At 47.0% G+C, this 19,698-nt stretch overlaps 6 protein-coding genes across 6 annotated transcripts; 2 read left to right on the forward strand and 4 right to left on the reverse strand.

The window, feature by feature from the left end:
* Positions 1-432: 432 nt before the first annotated feature.
* Positions 433-2,078, forward strand: GGS22DRAFT_199786 (uncharacterized protein; the record flags this gene model as incomplete). The annotated part of the gene is made up of 3 exons (XM_047966341.1): positions 433-1,412; positions 1,474-1,580; positions 1,647-2,078. The coding sequence occupies 3 exons, from the start codon at positions 433-435 to the stop codon at positions 1,832-1,834; spliced, it is 1,275 nt and encodes a 424-aa protein (XP_047819317.1). The 3' UTR covers positions 1,835-2,078.
* Positions 2,079-3,000: 922 nt separating this feature from the next.
* GGS22DRAFT_199788 (uncharacterized protein) lies at positions 3,001-5,450 on the reverse strand (the record flags this gene model as incomplete). Its single annotated transcript, XM_047966342.1, has 6 exons — positions 3,001-3,163; positions 3,250-3,792; positions 3,848-4,300; positions 4,359-4,817; positions 4,876-5,295; positions 5,365-5,450. The coding sequence occupies 6 exons, from the start codon at positions 5,448-5,450 to the stop codon at positions 3,001-3,003; spliced, it is 2,124 nt and encodes a 707-aa protein (XP_047819318.1).
* Positions 5,451-6,674: 1,224 nt separating this feature from the next.
* GGS22DRAFT_161040 (NAD(P)-binding protein) lies at positions 6,675-8,056 on the reverse strand. Its single transcript, XM_047961025.1, has 4 exons — positions 7,436-8,056; positions 7,198-7,378; positions 7,029-7,142; positions 6,675-6,961 (listed from the first exon to the last, which is right to left on the reverse strand). The coding sequence occupies exons 1-4, from the start codon at positions 7,973-7,975 to the stop codon at positions 6,810-6,812; spliced, it is 987 nt and encodes a 328-aa protein (XP_047819319.1). The 5' UTR covers positions 7,976-8,056; the 3' UTR covers positions 6,675-6,809.
* A 742-nt stretch (positions 8,057-8,798) lies between these two features.
* GGS22DRAFT_199790 (MFS general substrate transporter) lies at positions 8,799-11,213 on the forward strand (the record flags this gene model as incomplete). The annotated part of the gene is made up of 5 exons (XM_047966343.1): positions 8,799-9,270; positions 9,337-9,619; positions 9,681-9,787; positions 9,858-9,898; positions 9,964-11,213. 5 exons carry the CDS (start codon positions 8,799-8,801, stop codon positions 11,170-11,172), a joined length of 2,112 nt encoding a protein of 703 aa, XP_047819320.1. The 3' UTR covers positions 11,173-11,213.
* A 290-nt stretch (positions 11,214-11,503) lies between these two features.
* Positions 11,504-13,023, reverse strand: GGS22DRAFT_187771 (uncharacterized protein; the record flags this gene model as incomplete). The annotated part of the gene is made up of 2 exons (XM_047964635.1): positions 11,504-11,856; positions 11,916-13,023. The coding sequence occupies 2 exons, from the start codon at positions 13,021-13,023 to the stop codon at positions 11,504-11,506; spliced, it is 1,461 nt and encodes a 486-aa protein (XP_047819321.1).
* Positions 13,024-15,489: 2,466 nt separating this feature from the next.
* On the reverse strand, positions 15,490-17,951 carry GGS22DRAFT_129744 (FabD/lysophospholipase-like protein). The gene is made up of 3 exons (XM_047958435.1): positions 17,716-17,951; positions 17,062-17,632; positions 15,490-17,005 (listed from the first exon to the last, which is right to left on the reverse strand). Exons 1-3 carry the CDS (start codon positions 17,783-17,785, stop codon positions 15,721-15,723), a joined length of 1,926 nt encoding a protein of 641 aa, XP_047819322.1. The 5' UTR covers positions 17,786-17,951; the 3' UTR covers positions 15,490-15,720.
* Positions 17,952-19,698: the final 1,747 nt, after the last annotated feature.

A 19,698-nucleotide genomic window follows, 5' to 3' on the forward strand; every position in this document is an offset into this window, starting at 1 on the left:
ACCCGAGGCAATCCCAACTCGAGGGGTTAGGTCGAGACCGAAGATGTGTAGGAAATAAAGAAAAATTTACTGACATTTCTCGCAGACGGTTGCTTATATTTAGAAGTGCTTGTGGTGTAGCGCATAGCTGAGGGTCTATGTTTGCTTGTCGACTCATTCCATCCTATCTCCTGTGCTTCAAATAACAGTCACCATTATTGGCAGGGCGTCTTTTTGTCATCACCTACCTACTTCTTGAACAAATCACTCCCTGCCAATTCATTATATATGGATACTACTAGGTCGTATTATGAAAACTTTCCATTGAAACAACAAGATACCTAGGTTTGAAATTTTTAGAGCGGAGCATCCCCGTGTTCCCAACTTAACTAATGGCAAGCTAATAAGAAAAAAAATCGAATCTATCACTTGTATTGTCAGTTTGTCAACACGATGGCTTCCACTAACGCTTCAAATGGCACCTCAGGGCACTCAGCGGCCAATGAAAACACCACCTTCGAAAATCATAGCGCAGAGCACCAATCGGCAGACGACACTAGCGCTAATGAGCAAACTGCCGGCGCTACTGATACTCATACTGATTCACCTAACCCAGGAACCACTGAGCCGGTAACTAGTACCGCCTCTACCACCACACACGCCTCTAATCAAGATTCTGACCAGACCGACACGAGTTCCTCTACATCTAGCTCATCTAGCTCATCTAGCACCACAGTAGGCGGCCAAAATTCTACGCAGCAATCCTCAGCTAATACCAACGCGACTACATCTGCTCCCCCCATTCCGGCGACCACCCCACTTTCACCCGCACAGTCTACACCGTCCACTTCCACCACATCTACAGACTCTTCACAAGCAGAAAATTTCAGCGTGCATGTGGGCACATCCACCACTGTAACCATTTCCGGCCTTGGTATCACACGAATCATGAGCGCTCCCACCTCGAACGCGAATCCCACAGGACGATTTGGTGTCCGATTCGCTGACTGGACAGACGTGCAAAACACTGACGGTTCAACATTTCGCCAGCCTACAAATTCTTCGCCTGCACCTTTCACATTTACTGCAGGCAACTCACAACAACAGAAATCGCATCCTGCTCCTGTTCCTGCAGCTGCAGCACCACCTCCTTCCGGCCCTCCTCCCAATCCGCCCACAACTCCGGCGGCAGCTGCGCCTGAGCCTGAACCTGAACCTCCCCGAGCTTGTAGTTGTTGTGTCGAAGGTGCGACTGACTCAGATTCTTCCGCGGAACATACACCCGAGACCCCAGACGCATCTGCAGCTCCTCCCCAAAACCAACAACAGACACAACACCCTCGAGTCGTATCGCACATCGCTCCACCTATTGGAGCCCGCGCCGCCGCCGCTATGGGTAATCAACGTCCTCAACCTTTATACTTCCTGAGCTCGTAAGCATCCAAATGACTGCGTTTATCTTACTCCCAAAGATTCAAACTAATTAGAATTAAGCGCTCCCGCTCCCGCCCAAGCGCCTGCCCAGCCTTACCTCTGGGTGAACCCTCCTCTAGTGTCGCCGTCGATCCCCCCCCCTCCTCAGGGCAACACCGGATCATGGTGTAAGTACCTACTTTTGCTTTTCCTCCCCGCGACGACCAGTACAGGTACAGCTAACACAAAAACAGGCTACCCTAGCCAATCGCCCTTCTGGGCCGGCGCATCAGCCGCCCAAACCAACCCGCCCCCGCAGTTCTACGTCGCGGAGCAGGCCTACGTTGCCCAGCCCGCGTACGTCGCCACGGTCCAGCAGATGCCCCAGGTGCAGTACTATGTCAACGGAACCACGGGTCCGTTCGTTTACTACACGAAGTAAAGCTCGCCGATGTGGTTCTCCGAGGTGGATACGGAGAGAAAAAGGCTGGAACCACGGCCGTGGTTATGGGAGGTTAGGAGTTGACTTTGATTTATATGCATGGATGGTGGGCGTTAACGGAGGCCAAAAAAGGACATGAGGAGCATGCCCTATATTTTCCGCGGCATTTCACACACTACGAACCTCTCAAGGTTCCGTGGGGCTAGAGCTGCCATGTCTACCTAGGCAATTTATTATAAAACGGTCCACATAGATAAAGCTCCTATGGTACCTTTTTAGTTCCTACTAGGAACCTTTTTACCTTAACTATTTCCACCGTGAATCACCTAGAATCAAGGTACCCGACACTTCACAGTGCTTACGGAATAGAGCATCGTACTGTAGCACGGCGTTCGGTCCCGCACGGCGGCACAAGTAGTGCCCACCAATCATACAATTCGAGAGTCCCTAAAGAGGTAAGTGAGCCTACAAGGGTCTTCCCGCGTGTAAGCGTGCTGCAGGTTACCCCTAAGCAATTGGTGGATGCTGTATTTTCTTGAGTTCTAGCTGAAACTTAGACCTAACAGTGACCTGCTCACTATTGGTTTCAGTGGATAATCGCTATATCCTAGGCCAGGTATCCCTCAAAGAAAACGCCACGAAGTGCAAAGTTACTATTAAGCTGGTACCCAACTGCCTAGGCAGGTACCTAGTAAGATAGGTGTAGCAGTGCGAACTACCTAGAATATAGGAGTTCTATAAGGTAGCTGAGGGCTTAAGCTATAGAAATAAAAATTAAAATGTCCCCGAACTCGGACATGTGTTAATACTGCAATCATAGATTACCTATGTGCTTGAATACTTACCTAGTATCCTCTTTTATTTTTATACCTTGAAAGTGCTAGTTGTAGAACACAGCACAGAAGATAGCCCTAAAGCCAGTGCATTTCGGGGTTTAGAGCCTGTATCTCCACTAAGCTCACTACGACTTAGCACTAATCAGTGGTACAGCTCTAGTGGATCATAGCGCATTGCTCCTTATACCTAATTGTAGTAATCAATTCCTGAAAGTGTTGAAGTCAAACTTGGAACACTGGATTATCGCTAAGGTTTTCAAGCAATTCCAATTGAATTGAACTCAAATAAAACATGAATAATTATAAAAAAAATTTCCCCCGTTGTCACCATTAAGTTCTAAGCTCTGCAGCCGGAATGCTTCTCCAGGATAAATACGTCGGTAATACTGGCGCGACATTCAACCCGGTCGGGTTGCATGAAATCTCATCGCTACGACGATCGATATAGCAGGAAAAGTCAAAGAATCTACTTCCAGAACCTTTGAAGATGATTCTAGATTTTCCATTATTAGATTTGAATATTAGAATAATTTGAATTTGAAGTAAAGTGGAGGAAATCTTAAGAAGGGGAGAACTTACGGATACTCTGGATCCTTGTCATCACAGAACCAAGTATGATTAATGGCGAAATAACCTGTCGCAAGATCGAGCTGCCACTTGCATTCGAGAGAGTGACTTGCCCATACGTTAGATGTTTCCTCGCCTGTTTCGTAGTTCTTGCAGTCATGCCAGCGTCCGGGCTCGCTCGTGCGCATGAAAGGAGTAAGGGAAATATCTTTATATCTCACGCCTTGGAAGCCGTCTAAAGCGACGAAGGTAATATCGAATCGATCCGTCGTTTCGAAGTTGTTGGCAAACGTGGGGCTTGTATAAAGAGAGTCCGACATCCATTCTGCTCTCCATTGAGTTGAGAGAACGGAGGCAATTGTGCAACTATAACCGCTAGGCGCCATTTCGAAGAATATATTTTCGGGAAGCTCTGTCTTTTCCATTACGCTTCCTTGGACCTCTAATGGCAACTCCGTTTGATAGCAAGTCTTGATGAATGACTTGGCCCAAGTTTCATTCGTCCAGGAGCATTCCAATGTGGTGTTCACATTTCCCACTGCTTTTAACTTGGCCCTGTTGGGTTTAATCAGCCCCTTCTTACTAACGTGAGCGCTTCGGTCATACGTACGGAAGTTTACTGTCGTGGCCATTACAATACCATCGCTGGTCTATGGAGAAGACTTCTGTAAGAGGGTTGAGTTTAATCAATGTGTCAACCCTATAATTGCTGAAGGGAGAAGTGGCCAAGGCGCATCCCCACCATCTCTCGTTGCCGTATCTCCCATCACGATTCAGTTCTTCGCCATCCCCTGTGCAGGAGAGACTGAAGCCGTTCGCAGGATTACGAAAAGTAGCAGTCAAATTGCCTGAGTTATATCCGTCTCGCCACTTCTCATTCCACACCAACGATGTCACTATCCACGATGGTGTTTCGGAGGTCTCAATGCAGCCCGGATGGTTAACTCCTTCTGGCGCAACGTTTGGAGTTAGTTCAATAGGCTCAATTAATGATCCTCTGATATAAGTAGAGTTGGATGACCGATTATCGATGGATGCACTGCCGACTGCCTTGAATGTCACACTGAAATATAAAATGTTAGTCGAGCAGTTTGAGTTTGAGAGTAAACATGCCATAGTACTTTTCTGAATATCGGTCTCCTCCGTTGCAAACCCAACTCTGTCTGATTGAGAGTTTTCCGGTATCCTCAGTAAACCGAACATTTGTTGAATTGTCACAGCTAGCCCATTCGCCTTCTGGAACTGTGCATTTTGTCGATTGGTTATTACCGTGGTTATTTAAGCGAAAGCTTACGGAGCTTTCATCGTTAGCACCCTCGTAGGCAAAGTCTTCCACGTCCCAGTTCGGGTAACTGAACGATGGCCCGATGCATGGGGTTGGATTCCAGGGAGTGCCTGGGGCCTCTTTCTCAGAAGGGGGAATTATTTCCATTGACCCAGAAGTCCAGATTGGGGTTATGTATTTGCCGGTAAATGGAGACACCAGTTCATCTGCAACGGTACACCTGGTTTGTTTTTCATCTTCGATACATTCAAGCAACTCGGTAAGATCAATTGTCGCTGATGAAAAATAAGGACGACTAGAGGTTACGAGATATTATTATTGAGTTTAAGCAGGGCGGCCTTGATGAGACTTACGGGTGAGTCCTATTCTCCGTTTCACATACCCACATTTGATTGACTTCAAGCTCTCTACTCGATGGCGTATATTGGAATGTAGTTTTCGGGCTTGCTACATCAAAGTCGCCATCGCACTCATTCCATACTGGCTCGTCCGTGTCCTGTAAAAATGGCGTTGTGCACGGAATAGTTGCCTTGTTCACCACATCGTCCAATTGGAAATGCGTCATACCCCTTTCTCCAGCTTCTATAGTTGTCTTATTGAATTGGAAACCAGATATTTGGTATATTGGCTTCTTGGAATCTCCTGTGCATGGACTAGCCCCTGTGGTCATCGATTTCTTACGATGCTTTTTGTCTGGAAGGATCATCTTTCTCCTTAATCCAACTATAGATTCGGATTTTATAGTTAGATCTCCGGCGAGATTCACCCTTTCCCTAAAGTCAACTTCAAGATTAGCGAAAATGCTGTCTAATTGGTACCTATTTTCCAGGCGTACTACGTACATTTGCGTATTCAATCCCCCATGGTCAGCACCCGTCGTCAGGATCAGCTGTAGTACAATAACACCAAGTGCGTGAAGTAAATACATCTTTCGCACCCAAGAAATAACTTATAACTACCTATGTTGCCCCTTTCTTGGTAGTTATTTTCTCCTTAGATTTAATAGGTGTTGCTCGACTAACTTCACCAGAATCCCCAATGTCGTATGAGGAGATGGTATATATATTTCTAGACATCGCCACAGTTCACCTAATGGTTGCAATGCGGAGCATATGGGAGATCTTAAATTAGCACAGAATTTGCATATAGCCGACATGCAAGGAGGTAGTATCAACGAGAAGAGACATTATAAGGTACACAAATTAAACGAAGAAGAATAGATTAAAGTGATGGGTGATCTCATCATAAGTCGTATTAAACGTCAATCGAGACCGCGCGAGAAGTAGAAGGCGAAATTTCCTAACGATACAGGTAGGTATATACCTAGGTAGGTACTAGGCACCTTCTTGGGATCACTTCAGCACAGAGCAGGAACAGATCATCTAAAATTAAATATAATGGGTCTATGGATACTTGATATCCATCTAATAGGTACTTACCTATTCTATCATTTGAGAATTTCTATAAACAAGACTTTTATAGATCCCATAGATACACCCATTACGTGCCAAATTTCGACGGCGGTTTTACCGCTAGATCCCCTGCAAGACTTAAGGGACTTAGCGCTGTTTAGCCCCTCTTTTTAACGAAGGTTCAGCAACAGTTCAGCAATAGCTCAACAACAGCTATAGACTCTGATTGCATACAGATATAACTTATAGAATTAAATTCCTTATTCGAACAATTTTAATTTAACCCAGTTTCTAATTTATAAGAAGTGTTGCTCTTAGTATTATTTTAATAGTTTTTTCAAGCTATTAGGCATTGTTGAACCGTTGTTGAATGAGGTCTGAGTTGAGAAGTGGTAATCTGGAGTTGAAATTAAGTACTCACTATAATTGATCAATACAACCCCTATAACGATAGCGCTAAGCAGCGCTCAATCCTCTATAAGAAAGGATTGAGCCTGGAGAATGCAGGAGTGCGGGTGAAACATTCTCGTACCGCACTACCTAGGTAGATACCTATGGTGGGTTTTTTCAGTGGCCAAGTTCCCTGAGCTACAACGGTTATATAGGTACTAAAGTCCAGCGGTCAGTTCACTATTAGATCCAAATCTTACCCTAGGCAATTACCAATCTTGATTTCGCACTACCTAGGTAAGGAGCATGGCTGATACGCGAGACTCTTGACGTAGACCTCTGTATAAAAGTTCATATTATTCATTTAAGAAAAGAATTCTAGCCAGGTCGTCTAAACGTAAATCCTCAATTCGTGTGGACCTTATGAGAGGAGTAAAGTCTATTGTACAATAATCCAGGGGTATCAATGGTTCTTCAGAAAGCATTCAAGACGGCGCATAGGTAAACTCCTGCCCTACAAGCTTCTCGCTCAGTTTCCACAGCTTTTCGGCTTCAATGGAACTGGTAGCCCATGGTTTCACTGTATGAACCCAGGGGTCCGCAACTTGGCAATCCTGGAGATAAGCGCCGTTGTAATCTAACATAGGGTTAGGTAACGAAACATAGATGCGAGAAACATTAGAAATGGTAACTTAAGGGTTTACCTTTGAGACTTGGACTGAATGCCGCGAAAACATGAGTCGCAGCTCCTGCCTGGGTGGATTTGGGCTTGAACGCAGACCAACCTTCCTTATTTCCCAGCTCTTGATCAGCTTTCCCTATAAACATGTTAGCTGGTAAGTCTAAGACTAATATCTAGATGGTAAGCCATACTCAAATTTGCGTAGTCGGTAGCCCAATCGATATGCGAACCAAGATTAGTTGAGATAACGCCGGGATGTAGGCTGTACGCAAGTACTCGTGGCCCGAGTTTTTCGGCGATAGAGATGGCCATCAGCATATTAGCGGTCTTCGATTGACCGTAGGCACACCACTTGTTATACGTCTCTCCGTTCTAAATGACGTGAGCAAACTTGTCATGGTTTTATTTGAATGTTAGGGGTACTCATACTCTCCAGTTGTAATCACCCCAGCGGATCGCACTTAGACGATGACCATCGCTGCTGACGCTGACAATTCGGGGGGTTTTAGAAGCTAGTATCTTGTTCATAATCAAGTTTGTGAATAGGAAATGGCCGAGGTGATTAGTGGCGAACTGGGATTCGAAGCCGTCCGGAGATAAGGCAAATTCCACCGCCATAATGCCGGCATTGTTGACAAGAACATCAATATACGGGACGTCTTCCCAACCATTCACAGTTGCTGCGGCCTCCCGGATGGCATCAAATGAACCCAGGTCGAGTTGAAGAATACGAGTCTTCACTTTTGGGTGGGCAAGAGAAATAGCATCGGCTGTCTGTTGGACTTTCTCAATCTTGCGACCAGCTAAAATCAACAAGGCGGGCTCGGCTTCAGCAAGACTTTCCACGAAAGTGGACCCGAGGCTGTTTGGCGATACTCCGGTGGTTAGAATGACCTTTCCTTTGATTTCAGCTGCGAAATCTCTCACGAGCTCATCGGCCGTGGTCGCTTCGTTGTAAGAGGATGACATGTTGCGAATAATGTGTGTTTCTTGATTAAAGTATCAGAGACAAATCAATATCGGATATTCAGGTAATATTCTTGTGGATATCTAGGAAGTTAGATATATAGAAGGAATAGGGGTTTATTATTAATGATTCAGGAACTTGCGCTTGCTCTGAAAATATTATTTTTTCGGAGTTGTGAGACGCCCGACAAACCCGGAAATGCTACAGTAACAACTCTAATGGAACCCTAAGTCCGATCTTTTCCAATTCAGCAACAAAATCTTGAATTGTACTTATTCGGCGATATCATATCACCGAGTCATAAACAAGGCGAGCTTTATAAATCATCGGTCTAGGGAAAATAGGGTCTAGTCAAATATCCACTCCGAACGGTCACCTTTCCGGACTACCGGATGGCTGAAGAGATGACGGCCCGTATTCGTTGGCACCGGCTGAGAATAGTCCGGGGATGGTTGACGGTATCTCGGGACTCATTCATTAAGATTTCTATATATACCGTGGCTGCCCCTAAATACTAGCTCCGTAGTATTTACTAGGTACTAGGTACGTAAGAACCTTAAGGACCATAGTCTCAGAAGTGTCCGCCGTCGCTTCTGTCAGCTTTCATGAGATACGGGTGCTCTTTCGCAATCATCTCAAATGAGCCCTGGAGTAGCTTGTGCAGGAACTACCGTATATACTGTACTACCTACCTAGGAGGTAGGTATCTACCTATATGGCATGTCTCTCGAACTTTGGGCTCTTTTTTCAACTACACATCTTCTTTCAATGATCATTTAGTACAGGACTTTTTATGAAAATTATCTGTATTAATAAACCATCACTATGGAGCCTATCAAGTCAAGAGCCTCATCGGAGGCGAGACGAGATATCTATATACTTGCCAACGCTATGGTTTCCGGTCACTCTAGTCGTGATGCCACACGCTCATCCTCTGTAGACCGACAACTTGAACCCAACAAAACACAGTCGAGCCACAAAAATGGACATCAATCACCATTGAAGACTGGTAGTTCTGCTAATATGAATCTCGATGCCAACAAACACCGCCCATCTTTGACGAACACCCATAAAAACAGCGAGGAAAAAGATACGGAAATATCCCATCATCACAATTCGCCCGACGAGTCCTCGCCTACAGCACTTGATACGGCGAATATGACGAATCCCCACGTAGGACGGGTTCATGATGCCGGATCAATTTCCACTGTAGAACGTCACCGTCTTAGAAGCAACATACCAGAATGGAAATGGAAAACCGTGCTGCTTGCGAACGGCTTCTTGAGTCTAGTTCACGGTAAGTTCTTGCGTTACACCCTTGAATTTAGTATCTCTAGAAACCAATTCTAATACTGCAAATAAGGATACGATGTCGGCAACATTGCAAATCTCCAGCCCGCTATCTATCAAGCCTTTGGGAGTATAGTGGCTCTACCCTGGCTCGCACTTGGCTATGCCGTCTCTATCATCGCCTTTATACCTCTTGGCCACAAGCTTTTAAGGATCGTAGACTTCAAGATACTGAGTCTCCTGTTTACTTTAGTTATGATGATGGGAGCCGCGATCTCCGGGTCCGCACATCATTTCGTGCTCGTTATTTTCGGCCGTATGTGTACAGCTTGGGGCGCGAGCGTTATCTACCAAGGGTAAGTTCATATTTCCCGCATCCCGTTAAAAGTATATTGATAATTCTGACAGCATCTAAAGCATCTTAAGCCACAATCTCATCCTCTGTTCTCCCTACGAGTGCCTCATTGTAACTGGGTATATGGCCGGCTGTTTCGCCGCTGGTTTGGTTGTAGGTCCAGTTATAGGTTCGTGTACTTCCAATCCTTGAGATTCGAAGTCTCTCTTCTAGTACAATAATTTTAATGCGAGCTGCAGGTGGTGTGTTCGCCGGCACTGAACAGATTACATGGCGCTGGGTGAGTAGTGGTGACCCTTCATACTAGATGTTCTGACAAGAAAAATTGACATTAATACTGCCTAGGCATTCTACCTAATGATCCCATTATGTGGCATCAGCTTCATATTACAAGCATTCTGCTTGCCACGCTATTGTATACTGAATGAGAAATTCGGACCACGGAGCGTCAGGGGATTTGACTGCTTCGGGATATTTCTGCATATCGTGGTCTGCTTCTCCTTCTCATTCAGTTGTATGTTTCTAGGGTCTGCAAGAATTTGGGGAGCCGGCTGGGCCCTAGCTTCCTGGGCCATATTCGTCTTGTTCGCATTCACATATGCGGTCCAGCAAGCGTACAGTATCGGAACGACACCTAATGAGCGCATTGTATCCCCATTTTCACTCTTTACGAACCGAACAGTGCTGCTAAACTGGATATGCACGACCTGTGCTGCTACAGCCTACGGTGCTGCACTCTACTACGTGCCTATCTACTTTGCCTTCCACGAAGGTCTGAGTCCACTGGATGCTGCAACCCGACTGTTACCTCTCGTATGCATCTTCGTCTTTGCTATTATATTAAGCGGTGCTTTACTACCCGGTTACCGCATCTACAAAATCTTCTTCATGATCGGTTCTATGTTCCTACTAATTGGCGGCGGCTTATTCCAAACGCTCACTGATGAGACACCGGAGTCATCTATGATGGCGTTTGAAGCTCTTGTTGCCGTTGGTATCGGCATGCTGTGGCATTTAGCAACTACAGTGGGTTTCACCATTATAGAAACTACCAAAGAACGACTGGATCTTGCACTGCTCAGTAATGTGGCAAAGTTTGGCGGCATCGCAGTATCGCTCTCCCTCGCTGGAGTGATCTTCATGGATACAGGATTCCAGTCTCTAAAGGAATCATTGAGTAACGGCGATGCGAAGTCTTCATTTTCAGATGAACAAATCTTTGAGCTGCTTGCAGGTGTTAATTCGCCAATCCTCATAAGCGGCAATTCAACAACGGTGAAACCGATGGTCATGAGTGCAATTACCGACGGTATCAAGGGCTGTTTCGCCATCATAATCGCTGCTGGTGGCCTTTCTTTCCTTGCCGCATTATGTATGAAATGGGAAGCCATGGGGTCTGACGAAGAAGTGAAGTCTGGAGGACCAGAGCCTGACTCTCACTCTGGTCAGAAGTCTGATGGCGAAATCATACTCGATGGGCTGACTGTAACGGGCGAGGCGATAGATAACGGACAAGCTTCACACTCTAGTGTAGACGAAGATGATCAAAGCTAAGTTACTAGTTAGTCCTTAAAATGACAACTAGCAGTCTGGGTTATGAGTTTGCGGGGGCGGGAGGGGCTTTAAAGGGGAACCAGTCCCGTATGTTTTATGCTTTTCACTGTACACGATAGAGAAAACTAGATGATTTTATAAACGTAACCTTACCCACGAAAGTGTTGAGCTGGTGATTTTGCATACCTCCTAGTAGCAACCATCATTTACTAGCAGTTGCCGGAAAGCTTTATGCAGGTAGGTAACTATATCATTAGATAGTATACAAGCCTATCGGTATTGTTATTACTTGAATTAACTAGTTCATGAAAAGAATTATATACTGATGCTTTTATTGCGTCGGAATTGTATCTCCATCTATCCAGGTGGAAGAAGTTAAACGCTTCTCCTGAATCGCGCCGTTGTATTGGTAATAACACCGCCTCATATCCGTTTGCTCCGATAATAGCACCTGTTCTGGCTCATCGAGTACTGTTTCTGTCAGACACGCGATGTCCGTGCCCGCGTCCGCATCGCCTACCTCCTGAGGCCCCTTCCACCCGTTCGCATCATCTTGGTAGACGCATTGGATCTTGTTGTTCGCGTCTTGGTATAAAATCCACGTGTTTGTTGAATTGCTGTTAGGGCGCCCGACTGCGATCGCGGCGATGGAAGTCCTTGCTGGGATTGGGATGTTGGGGCTTCCTACATTGATATTAGTACATTAATGAACTTGGTTTAACCGCAGAAATTACTCAACATACCAGTATCCCAGGAGATCCCCGTATCGTCACCACCAAATGAAAATACGGATAGACGGCCATCCTGGTCTCGATACGCGATGCCCGCAGCGTACGGTCCTTTATATGCCTTCACTGTGGGCACTACTGCAATACCAGTCCTGTTGTCACCGAGCGGGACCACATCAGTGTCGAACCACCCTTGCATGGTATCGTTGAAATATCCCATACCCCTAGAATCAAAGACCTGGCGATGGAACGTCGAGTTCGGGTTCTGGTAAATGATATACGGCCAATACGCGGACATCTGCGTGCCATCATCTATAGTAAAAGCCGCGCGATCCGTCTCGATACTGTCGGTCTTCGGCGCCGTCTCGTCCTCGCCGAAATTTATGCCTCGGAACGTGTTCTTCGAGTCTAGATAATACACCTCGAATTGCGGGAAGAGTAGGTATATGGTTGCGGGGATCGGTGTGCCTGGTTTCGCATCGAGACCGCTGAAAACTAACGGACGCGACCACTGTCCTCCCGTGCTCGTGTACTTCGACGTCCGGATATGGTTGTCGCCCCCCTGCCAGAAAAGCCGCGACGTGAAGCCATCCCCTGCTAACCGTCGGCCCGTCACCGAAAGCCTCGTCAAAGGTCGCACGGATGTCGTGTTTACGCTAGCGCCCGTGCTATTGCCGTTGCCATTGCTGCTGTTCGGCGAAGATGTCGAGCCCGAGCTTTCCGCCGCTTTTGCCCCATTCGCTGATGATTTACTTCCCACCACACCACCGACGACCGCGCCTATGATCACGGCCACCGCTGCTAAAACCCCAATCATAATCCACAACTTCTTTCTCGACCCAGGCCCCGCCGCCGCTCCTGCTTCTGCTCCAACTCCGGATTCGAGAGCCGACGGATATGGTGGAAGCACCTTCTCCCCGTTCGTGTATCCGTAGGAACTTGGCGGCGAGCCGTATGATCCATCTGCGGTATATAGACTTCCCTCGTTTGGATATGGTACAGGCGCCTGGCCGGGCACGGCTATGGGATACGGGTCACTCGGGCGGTAGAGGACCTCCGGGTCGGAAGAAGGCGCGAGCTCGAGCCCGGGCTGCGAGTCTCTGTGATTCGGAGGAAGACTCATCCTCTCTACCTGGGTATATAGATCCACCTATGTAATAGGTAGGTATATAATACGAAAAAAGAACGTGGAAGGGATGACGCTGTTTAGCTTGGAAAATACAGAAAAAAATACAAGGAAAACACCCGCAAAGGGTCGTCACTGACGACGCGGGAAACCGTCAAAGGGCGCGTGGGATTTTATTTTCCTAATATCACTAGTACTACCGGGCTGGGGGGAGATATCAGAAGCCAGCCCAGCATCGTGAGATCCAACAGCAACAACAAAAACAACAGCGACAGCAAAAGCAGAAATTTCGTATAAACGAGCGGGAAAAAAAGAAGAGACGAAGATCACCGCGGCGAGCGGTCCTACGAACATTGATGTACCTACCTACATACATACCTACGGGATCGAAACCTGCCTGCTGGCAAGCGAAAAGAGGCACAGCAGCAGCAAGCACATCGAGGATCACGCCAAACCGGCGATCGATAATGGGCGCATCCACCACAGGGCTCGCGCAGGTCCAATATTAGCGGCAGCCCGCACCGCCGTGGTCGTCGCGCACGTTTTGGGCGTAAGGGAGCGGCGTAGCAGGGCGGATTGGCCAATGAGCAGAGCTTCAGCGCTTTGCTGTTGGTGCGAGAGGCGAGAATTCCGCCTTGGCGGGGAACCGACCTGGCATGCTTGCTGCCAGGGGCGAGAGATTGGATTGGGGGAAAGGGTTCCACGCTCGATGCGGCCTAGACGTGCGGCGCGGGGGACGTGCTAGGGACTAATCTAGCGGCGGCATGGGGGAGGGTAGGGGGGTTTGGGAGGTGCGTGAAGAGTTCTGAAACTTATTAGATCCCTCGAGGACCGTTTTCGAACCTGCAGATGCCATACATAGATAGACACGCAGGGGATGTTAGGCGAGAGGAACGAAAGCACATGGCTAGGCGAGTCCGTAGGTAGGCAATTCGAATCGAAACGTGTGCGTGATTAATAAGTCCAAAGTTCCTGCATAGGTAGTAAACATCGACGCCGAAAGAAGAAGGCTTAAAATTGCGAATACTACTTAGGAAGATCAATAAAGAAGGGGTTGGTTCGATACTCTTATTAAACACCATGCAAGCAGCAGGCTGAGTTATCCCCGTATTAGCGAACCCTGCTATGCGTGTATCTCCTCGAGATCTCAGAGATTGCATGTCATTGTTGGTAAGCACTATCCTCAGCTTGTAATAGACTGATCTCAAAATATTCATGCGGATAATATGGCCAGCAAGACAGAAAAATGGCGCTTAAACATAGGGCTGGTCGACTTTAAGTACCTAATTCTTTAGCGCAAGCGCTTAGAGGGGAAGAGCATGGTTAGGAATTTAGGTGCAGATGTTAAAAATCATTTCATCGTCCAAGAAGATACCGGCGGCATTTAAGCTCTGCTTTTGAGATATTACGGATCGACGGAACCATTCCGGCACAGCAGAAATAAAGTGGAAAAGTTCTGTATCGGAATTTTTGCTATTGAATGGGTATGATGTACATATTCGTATCCAAGGAAGAATCGGATGAGAACTCCATTTATTCTGAATCGCTATGACCTCCAACTAAGTGTGCCATCTCGGCACAGTTGGGTAGAGAGAACTACGCTTAGCTGTTCTACTAGCCTACTAGCCAGCTAACTACCTACTCGCCGCTCGTAGGAAGCGGCGGTGGCTACATCAAACAGCGGCACGGAGTGCCGTAACGGGAATAACAGAGGCTATACCTTTATTAGTCTTGATGATCGTCAACGAAAAAGGTCAGTTTGGAAATGTGACCCGTCATCTGTGATATCATCTCGGCCGAGCACATACAAAATCCACCTAGCCCGTTAGCTTCCGTCCGTCAACCAATAAAAGCAGCACGAAAATCTGAAAGTCTTCGAACTTTTTCTTCTTTTCTTCCTAACTGCCGAGACATGCCTAGGATATACGCCTCACCGGCTGCGGGCGACACGGAAAGCAAAACGCCACGGCGTTCGGTACTTTATAGGGTATGTACAGATACCTGGGCCATCTAGGTACTTAAGCCGTTTATAAGCCGCTCTCTTAGTGCTAGAAGGGCGCTCGAAAGTGGCTTGATCCGAAACAGTTGGACGAGATCTCGTTGGCGGAAAACGTGATGAACGAGGCGGGAGGATCACCTACGGCATTACCCAAGATTGACAAACTTGCCTCAACTAAAGTGTCACGCAATAGAGCCGCAAAGCCGTTACCAGAAGACGTGAGCCCATCATAATATGTTATATAATAAGATTCCTCGCCGACCAACGAGAACGTAGACGTCCGGCTCCATCAACGAAGAATGGGTAGCCACGTCACATACCTAAATATGTAAAAAAGAAAAAAACATCCCACAAATCTGCAGACACAGTAGAGCAAAATTTTTCTGGCGGTAAAACTAAATCATTTGCCCGCCTAACTACCTATTCGTATTGTAATGGAGCGAATATGTACCGTGATTCTAATCCCAACGTGAAAGGGTATCCGTAATCCTCATTTGCGCAACATTAAACCTCATCATACACCGTGAAGAAAATTCATATAACTCCTTATGCGCGAATGGTATCATCAATCATCAGTGCCACGTGAAATATCCTATCCCACAGACGCCGGACCGTAAATGGATTTGCCGAACAGACTTGACCCGACGACTAACCACGTAGCTTCTATGCTAATTCAATATCGTTATTGTTTTTGCTTATCTACCCCTGTATTCTGGTTTTCTTGCCATGTTGACTACCGGTGGAGGGCCCTCCTCATCCATAGGATAAGGCGGGAGAGGAGTTCCATTAGGACGTCGACCACTTGCGAGCTGCTTCTCAGGTAACGGTGTCTTCGGAGGTAGCGGAGGCGGCTCGATACGGTGTGGTTGATATGGCTGTATCATGGGTTGTATGACAGGATCTCGTTGTGGTCTTCGTGGGTATTCATCAGTTCCCGTGATAGCAATCTTATCAGAGCCGGCTGCGTTGCGGTACTGTGCCGGGGTGGGTGCGGTCACTACGAGACGGTCTGGCTCTTCATCAGGAGGGGGCCTGACTGCTGGAGACAAAATTGGAGAGGCGGGCGGTTTTTGCTGTGGGCGTGTGGCCGTTTGAGGCGGGGACGCTTGGCTGGTAGGTGGCCGAACGCGATCGGAACCACGAGAAGACGGCGTGCTACCCGGACCGGCTCCGGATCCAGGAAGCGAAAGGCGGTCTATGCCGGACTCGTACGACTGCCGACTTGGAGGACTATTCCGAGCTGGGAATGACGTAGGGAAGTCCCCGGGGAGTTCTACGGCCAATGGAGCATTAAGAGAACCCATGGTCGGCTGGGTTGTGATGTCAGGTACATTGCTGCTGAGCCTTTCAAACCTCTGCTTTGCCCTGTTAATCTTGGCTAATTTTGTTGAGGATTCTTGAACCATCCTCTGTTCGGTATCTCTTCCTAAGTATCTTTTCGTGCCCGTGCTGATTTCTCCTAGTCGATCCCACTCGTTCATAGCAAACTCGCCAACGCCAACCTCAACGTTAAATCGGTAGTAGTTTTCGATGTTGACCCCCCTCTTCATCAGAAGTTCCTTCTTCATACGTTCATGGATTGCTTCGCAGCCCTCCACCTTTTGTATCAACTTCTTCCTCGCTTCCGCATATTCACCTATGAAGCCTTCATACCAGACATGTGAGTTTTGATCGGTTCCTCTTGGTCGTTTTCCGGTCCCTATGCTGACAAACACACCCACGTCTCGTCCCGGCCATTCGTTTACTGTAGCTTCGTCAAGGGCATATGGCGATGGATTAAACGTCCCAGCTCCATCGTCATGGAATACGGTCTGTCCAATTTTGACCGGCTTGAATGCCAATCCGATCGCGCATGTTGCGCGGCCAGCCTCCCAAATCTTACAATCATATTCAGGAGCAGGCTCTTTTCTCGAGTCATAAGATCGTAAAAGAGCAGCAGAACCTCCCCTAGAGGTTCCTTTATACATAGCCGTAACAGCACTACAAATGTCAGTGGCTGTGCTGAGAAATTTGGATTTAACAGGGATAAAGCTTACGTCTTTGTTCTATTCTCTCTAGTATCGTAGAGCTGCGCGTCGGGATCTCCCCATCCGCCACGAAATATTGAGCGGGCTTGGCTCGCTGGACTGCGACCGCTGAAACTGACGGTACTGGCATTGCTCTGATGTCGTCGGGGAAAGTTACTCGTAGCGGCGCTAGACCGCGACACAGCAGATACTGGACTGAAAATGCTTGATGATGCCCCATCGTTCCCTTCGTCGTCGGAAACAGTATGTTCCCTTACCGCCTCCTTGATTGCGCGCTCGAGCATAGATGCCTTAAATAGTGTTGATCGATAGGGTATACCAACAATAGTCTTATCGGACTCAAATACCATCCTAGTCATTCGCACGTATAATTCTTTGCACTGCTCCAGGTCTAATCGAAGACGCCCTAGCATCAAGGCGATTAAGCCGCCCGTGCCGGTTCCAACTATTAAGTCGAAATGATCACATGGTTTCGGGATCTGATCGCGTCGCGGCGCTCGACCTTCGATTTCGACGTAGGTCCGGAGCATAAGTTCTTGGATAATGATAAACATGGAATAGCCACGTACTCCTCCGCCATCTGTATGGGCGCGAAACGTCGGGGTTAGTGCCTAAAGCAAATACGCGGTATCAAGTTGGCGGGGTAATCAATCGTGAACCTACCTAAGCTCAATATCCTCAACGGAGGACCCTTGGTGGTGTCTTTCCTCTTTAAATGTCCCTCCGACTCCATCGTTTTTGTCGCGCGTGAATGATTATTCCTATTTTCTGAATTTATTGTTGATGATGAAAAGTTGGCAATGGCAAGGTCGGGAATACGAAGAAAAATACGTTGAGACAGGCCCCGCTGTTGTTCGCGTACCCTCGTCTTGTGACGACGTCAGACTTAATTGCGAGTACCTAAGCAGGCAACCGAATTGAGTGTGACCGCCACCGTCGGCAGCTGGTGCAAAGATAAGATGAATAAAAAGTCAGTGAATATAATCCAGGTATTGCGGGTAGATCGCAACTTTTGATATGACGTTGTAAAGTTTGAAATTGCCTATTCTTCTTAGTTGCTGTGAGTCAAATCGTCTCAGAGCATAGTGGAAGTGACTTTGCCGACTTTGCCAACAACTGGCAGGTGTGAATGTGTCTGTATACTCCAGGGCCGCTTCCACTGCTTAGAATGCGCAAGTCTTTTTGTGGCTGTGCGTGTCTAGTTCGAGTCACTAAAAACGTCACAGCTACTTCCGCGTAAAAAGGCGGCCTCTCATACTTCTGTGTTTCTAGTAGGTACCCACTACATAAAGTCTCGGAAGGCACGGTACCTGAGCCCGGTCCCGGCTTTTACGAACTGTTATCCGACTAAAGAATCGAGTCTAATTCAAGGTTACGAGCCACGTGCAACGTTAAGGATTTCAATTCAATCATCGATCACTCCAAAGGCAATTGGGGAAACATTCAAGATAATACTTGAAAGACCAGGATTACGAAAACATGTGCAGTATCTGATACTCATCCGTCGAAACCCATCAAGATCTCACATCCCATTGAATCCTACTCGTCCCAGCTAAATAAAGATGCACGTCATGCTCAAATATACAGATATGTGCGTATCGTGGATATCGAGCAAGCTAGAAACATGGCGAAATTGTTCATCTTACCCGCTTCTTCGGCTTCTTCTCTTCTAATGGCCAAGCTTATAGGAGATTCCAAGGTCCATTGGGTAGCATTCTCTTTTGGATGAGGCGCTAAGGGTAGAATCCGCAAAACTCGAAGACCTGAAAATCGTGGCGGTGCTGGTTAAAGGTGCGTTCTCATTGGTGAGGGCTGAGAAATGGAGTAGATCCCATTGCCACCACCGTTATGCGTTCGACTTTGCGCATTTCGTAGTCTCGTTCTTCGATGATTGACATCCTGACATCTTAGCAGGTCGGCAAATTATATATCCGTCTTACAGAAACCTCTCGATTGCGCGCAGTCAAGATTGCCTATCAAGCTGACAAGCTTATGGAAATCGAATGTAGGTAAGCAGTAGGTAAGCAAGCTGGTATGTAAGGTAAGAAGACTGTCACTCCACATTTGTTTATCATAGTATACTTAGAGATACAGGGTGGTTCCGTGTTTGTGACTTTGAAAATGGCTGTCAGCTGACCTTTCTAGAAATCTTCTATGCAGGAGAAAACTTGATGATTAACACTCCTAAGGGATCAGCACTCAAAACTTTCGGCCGGTACACATGTAGGTAGTTTGCTCACGGCTTTTGGGGTGAGAATTTGTAGGTCGAAATATGGCGGGTTTTAATTAAGAAAAATGCATAGAAGAAAACAATGCGTCGAAGGGTTCCAAGGTTTGTTATAATAGATTTCAGAACTTGAGGATGATCTTAATTGTGTCTTGAAGTCATAATCGAGAGCATGGTCCGTGATCATTTTTGTTACCTTCTCAGCTTCTACGAACGCGATAATTCTGCAAGCTCTTTAAAGGGTCTCAGCCATATTGAAACAATACACCCGACGCTTAATTTTATCAGTTCGAGGATTGTTGCAGAACGGTGTGTTAGACATCCCTCGAGAAACGTGAAGTCTAATCTCGGCAACCAGCATTACTCCCGAGAACAGCGGGAAATCTCCCAAAATTGCATAGGTAGGTAGTCGTAATTAA

The sequence above is a fragment of the Annulohypoxylon maeteangense genome (genome assembly GCF_022496945.1).
Source record: "Annulohypoxylon maeteangense strain CBS 123835 unplaced genomic scaffold GGS22scaffold_7, whole genome shotgun sequence".
NCBI lineage: Eukaryota > Fungi > Ascomycota > Sordariomycetes > Xylariales > Hypoxylaceae > Annulohypoxylon > Annulohypoxylon maeteangense.

Excerpts from the sequence above, each read along its gene's own strand:
- GGS22DRAFT_161040 (XM_047961025.1), bottom strand. The coding sequence starts at position 7,975 with ATGTCATCCTCTTACAACGAAGCGACCACGGCCGATGAGCTCGTGAGA. Across the intron at positions 7,143-7,197 it reads TACCGACTACGCAAATTTGA|GGAAAGCTGATCAAGAGCTG; the intron begins GTATGGCTTACC and ends ACATGTTTATAG. Across the intron at positions 6,962-7,028 it reads ATTCAGTCCAAGTCTCAAAG|ATTACAACGGCGCTTATCTC; the intron begins GTAAACCCTTAA and ends ACCCTATGTTAG.
- GGS22DRAFT_129744 (XM_047958435.1), bottom strand. The coding sequence starts at position 17,785 with ATGGAGTCGGAGGGACATTTAAAGAGGAAAGACACCACCAAGGGTCCT. Across the intron at positions 17,633-17,715 it reads GTTGAGGATATTGAGCTTAG|ATGGCGGAGGAGTACGTGGC; the intron begins GTAGGTTCACGA and ends GCGCCCATACAG. Across the intron at positions 17,006-17,061 it reads AGAGAGAATAGAACAAAGAC|TGCTGTTACGGCTATGTATA; the intron begins GTAAGCTTTATC and ends TGACATTTGTAG.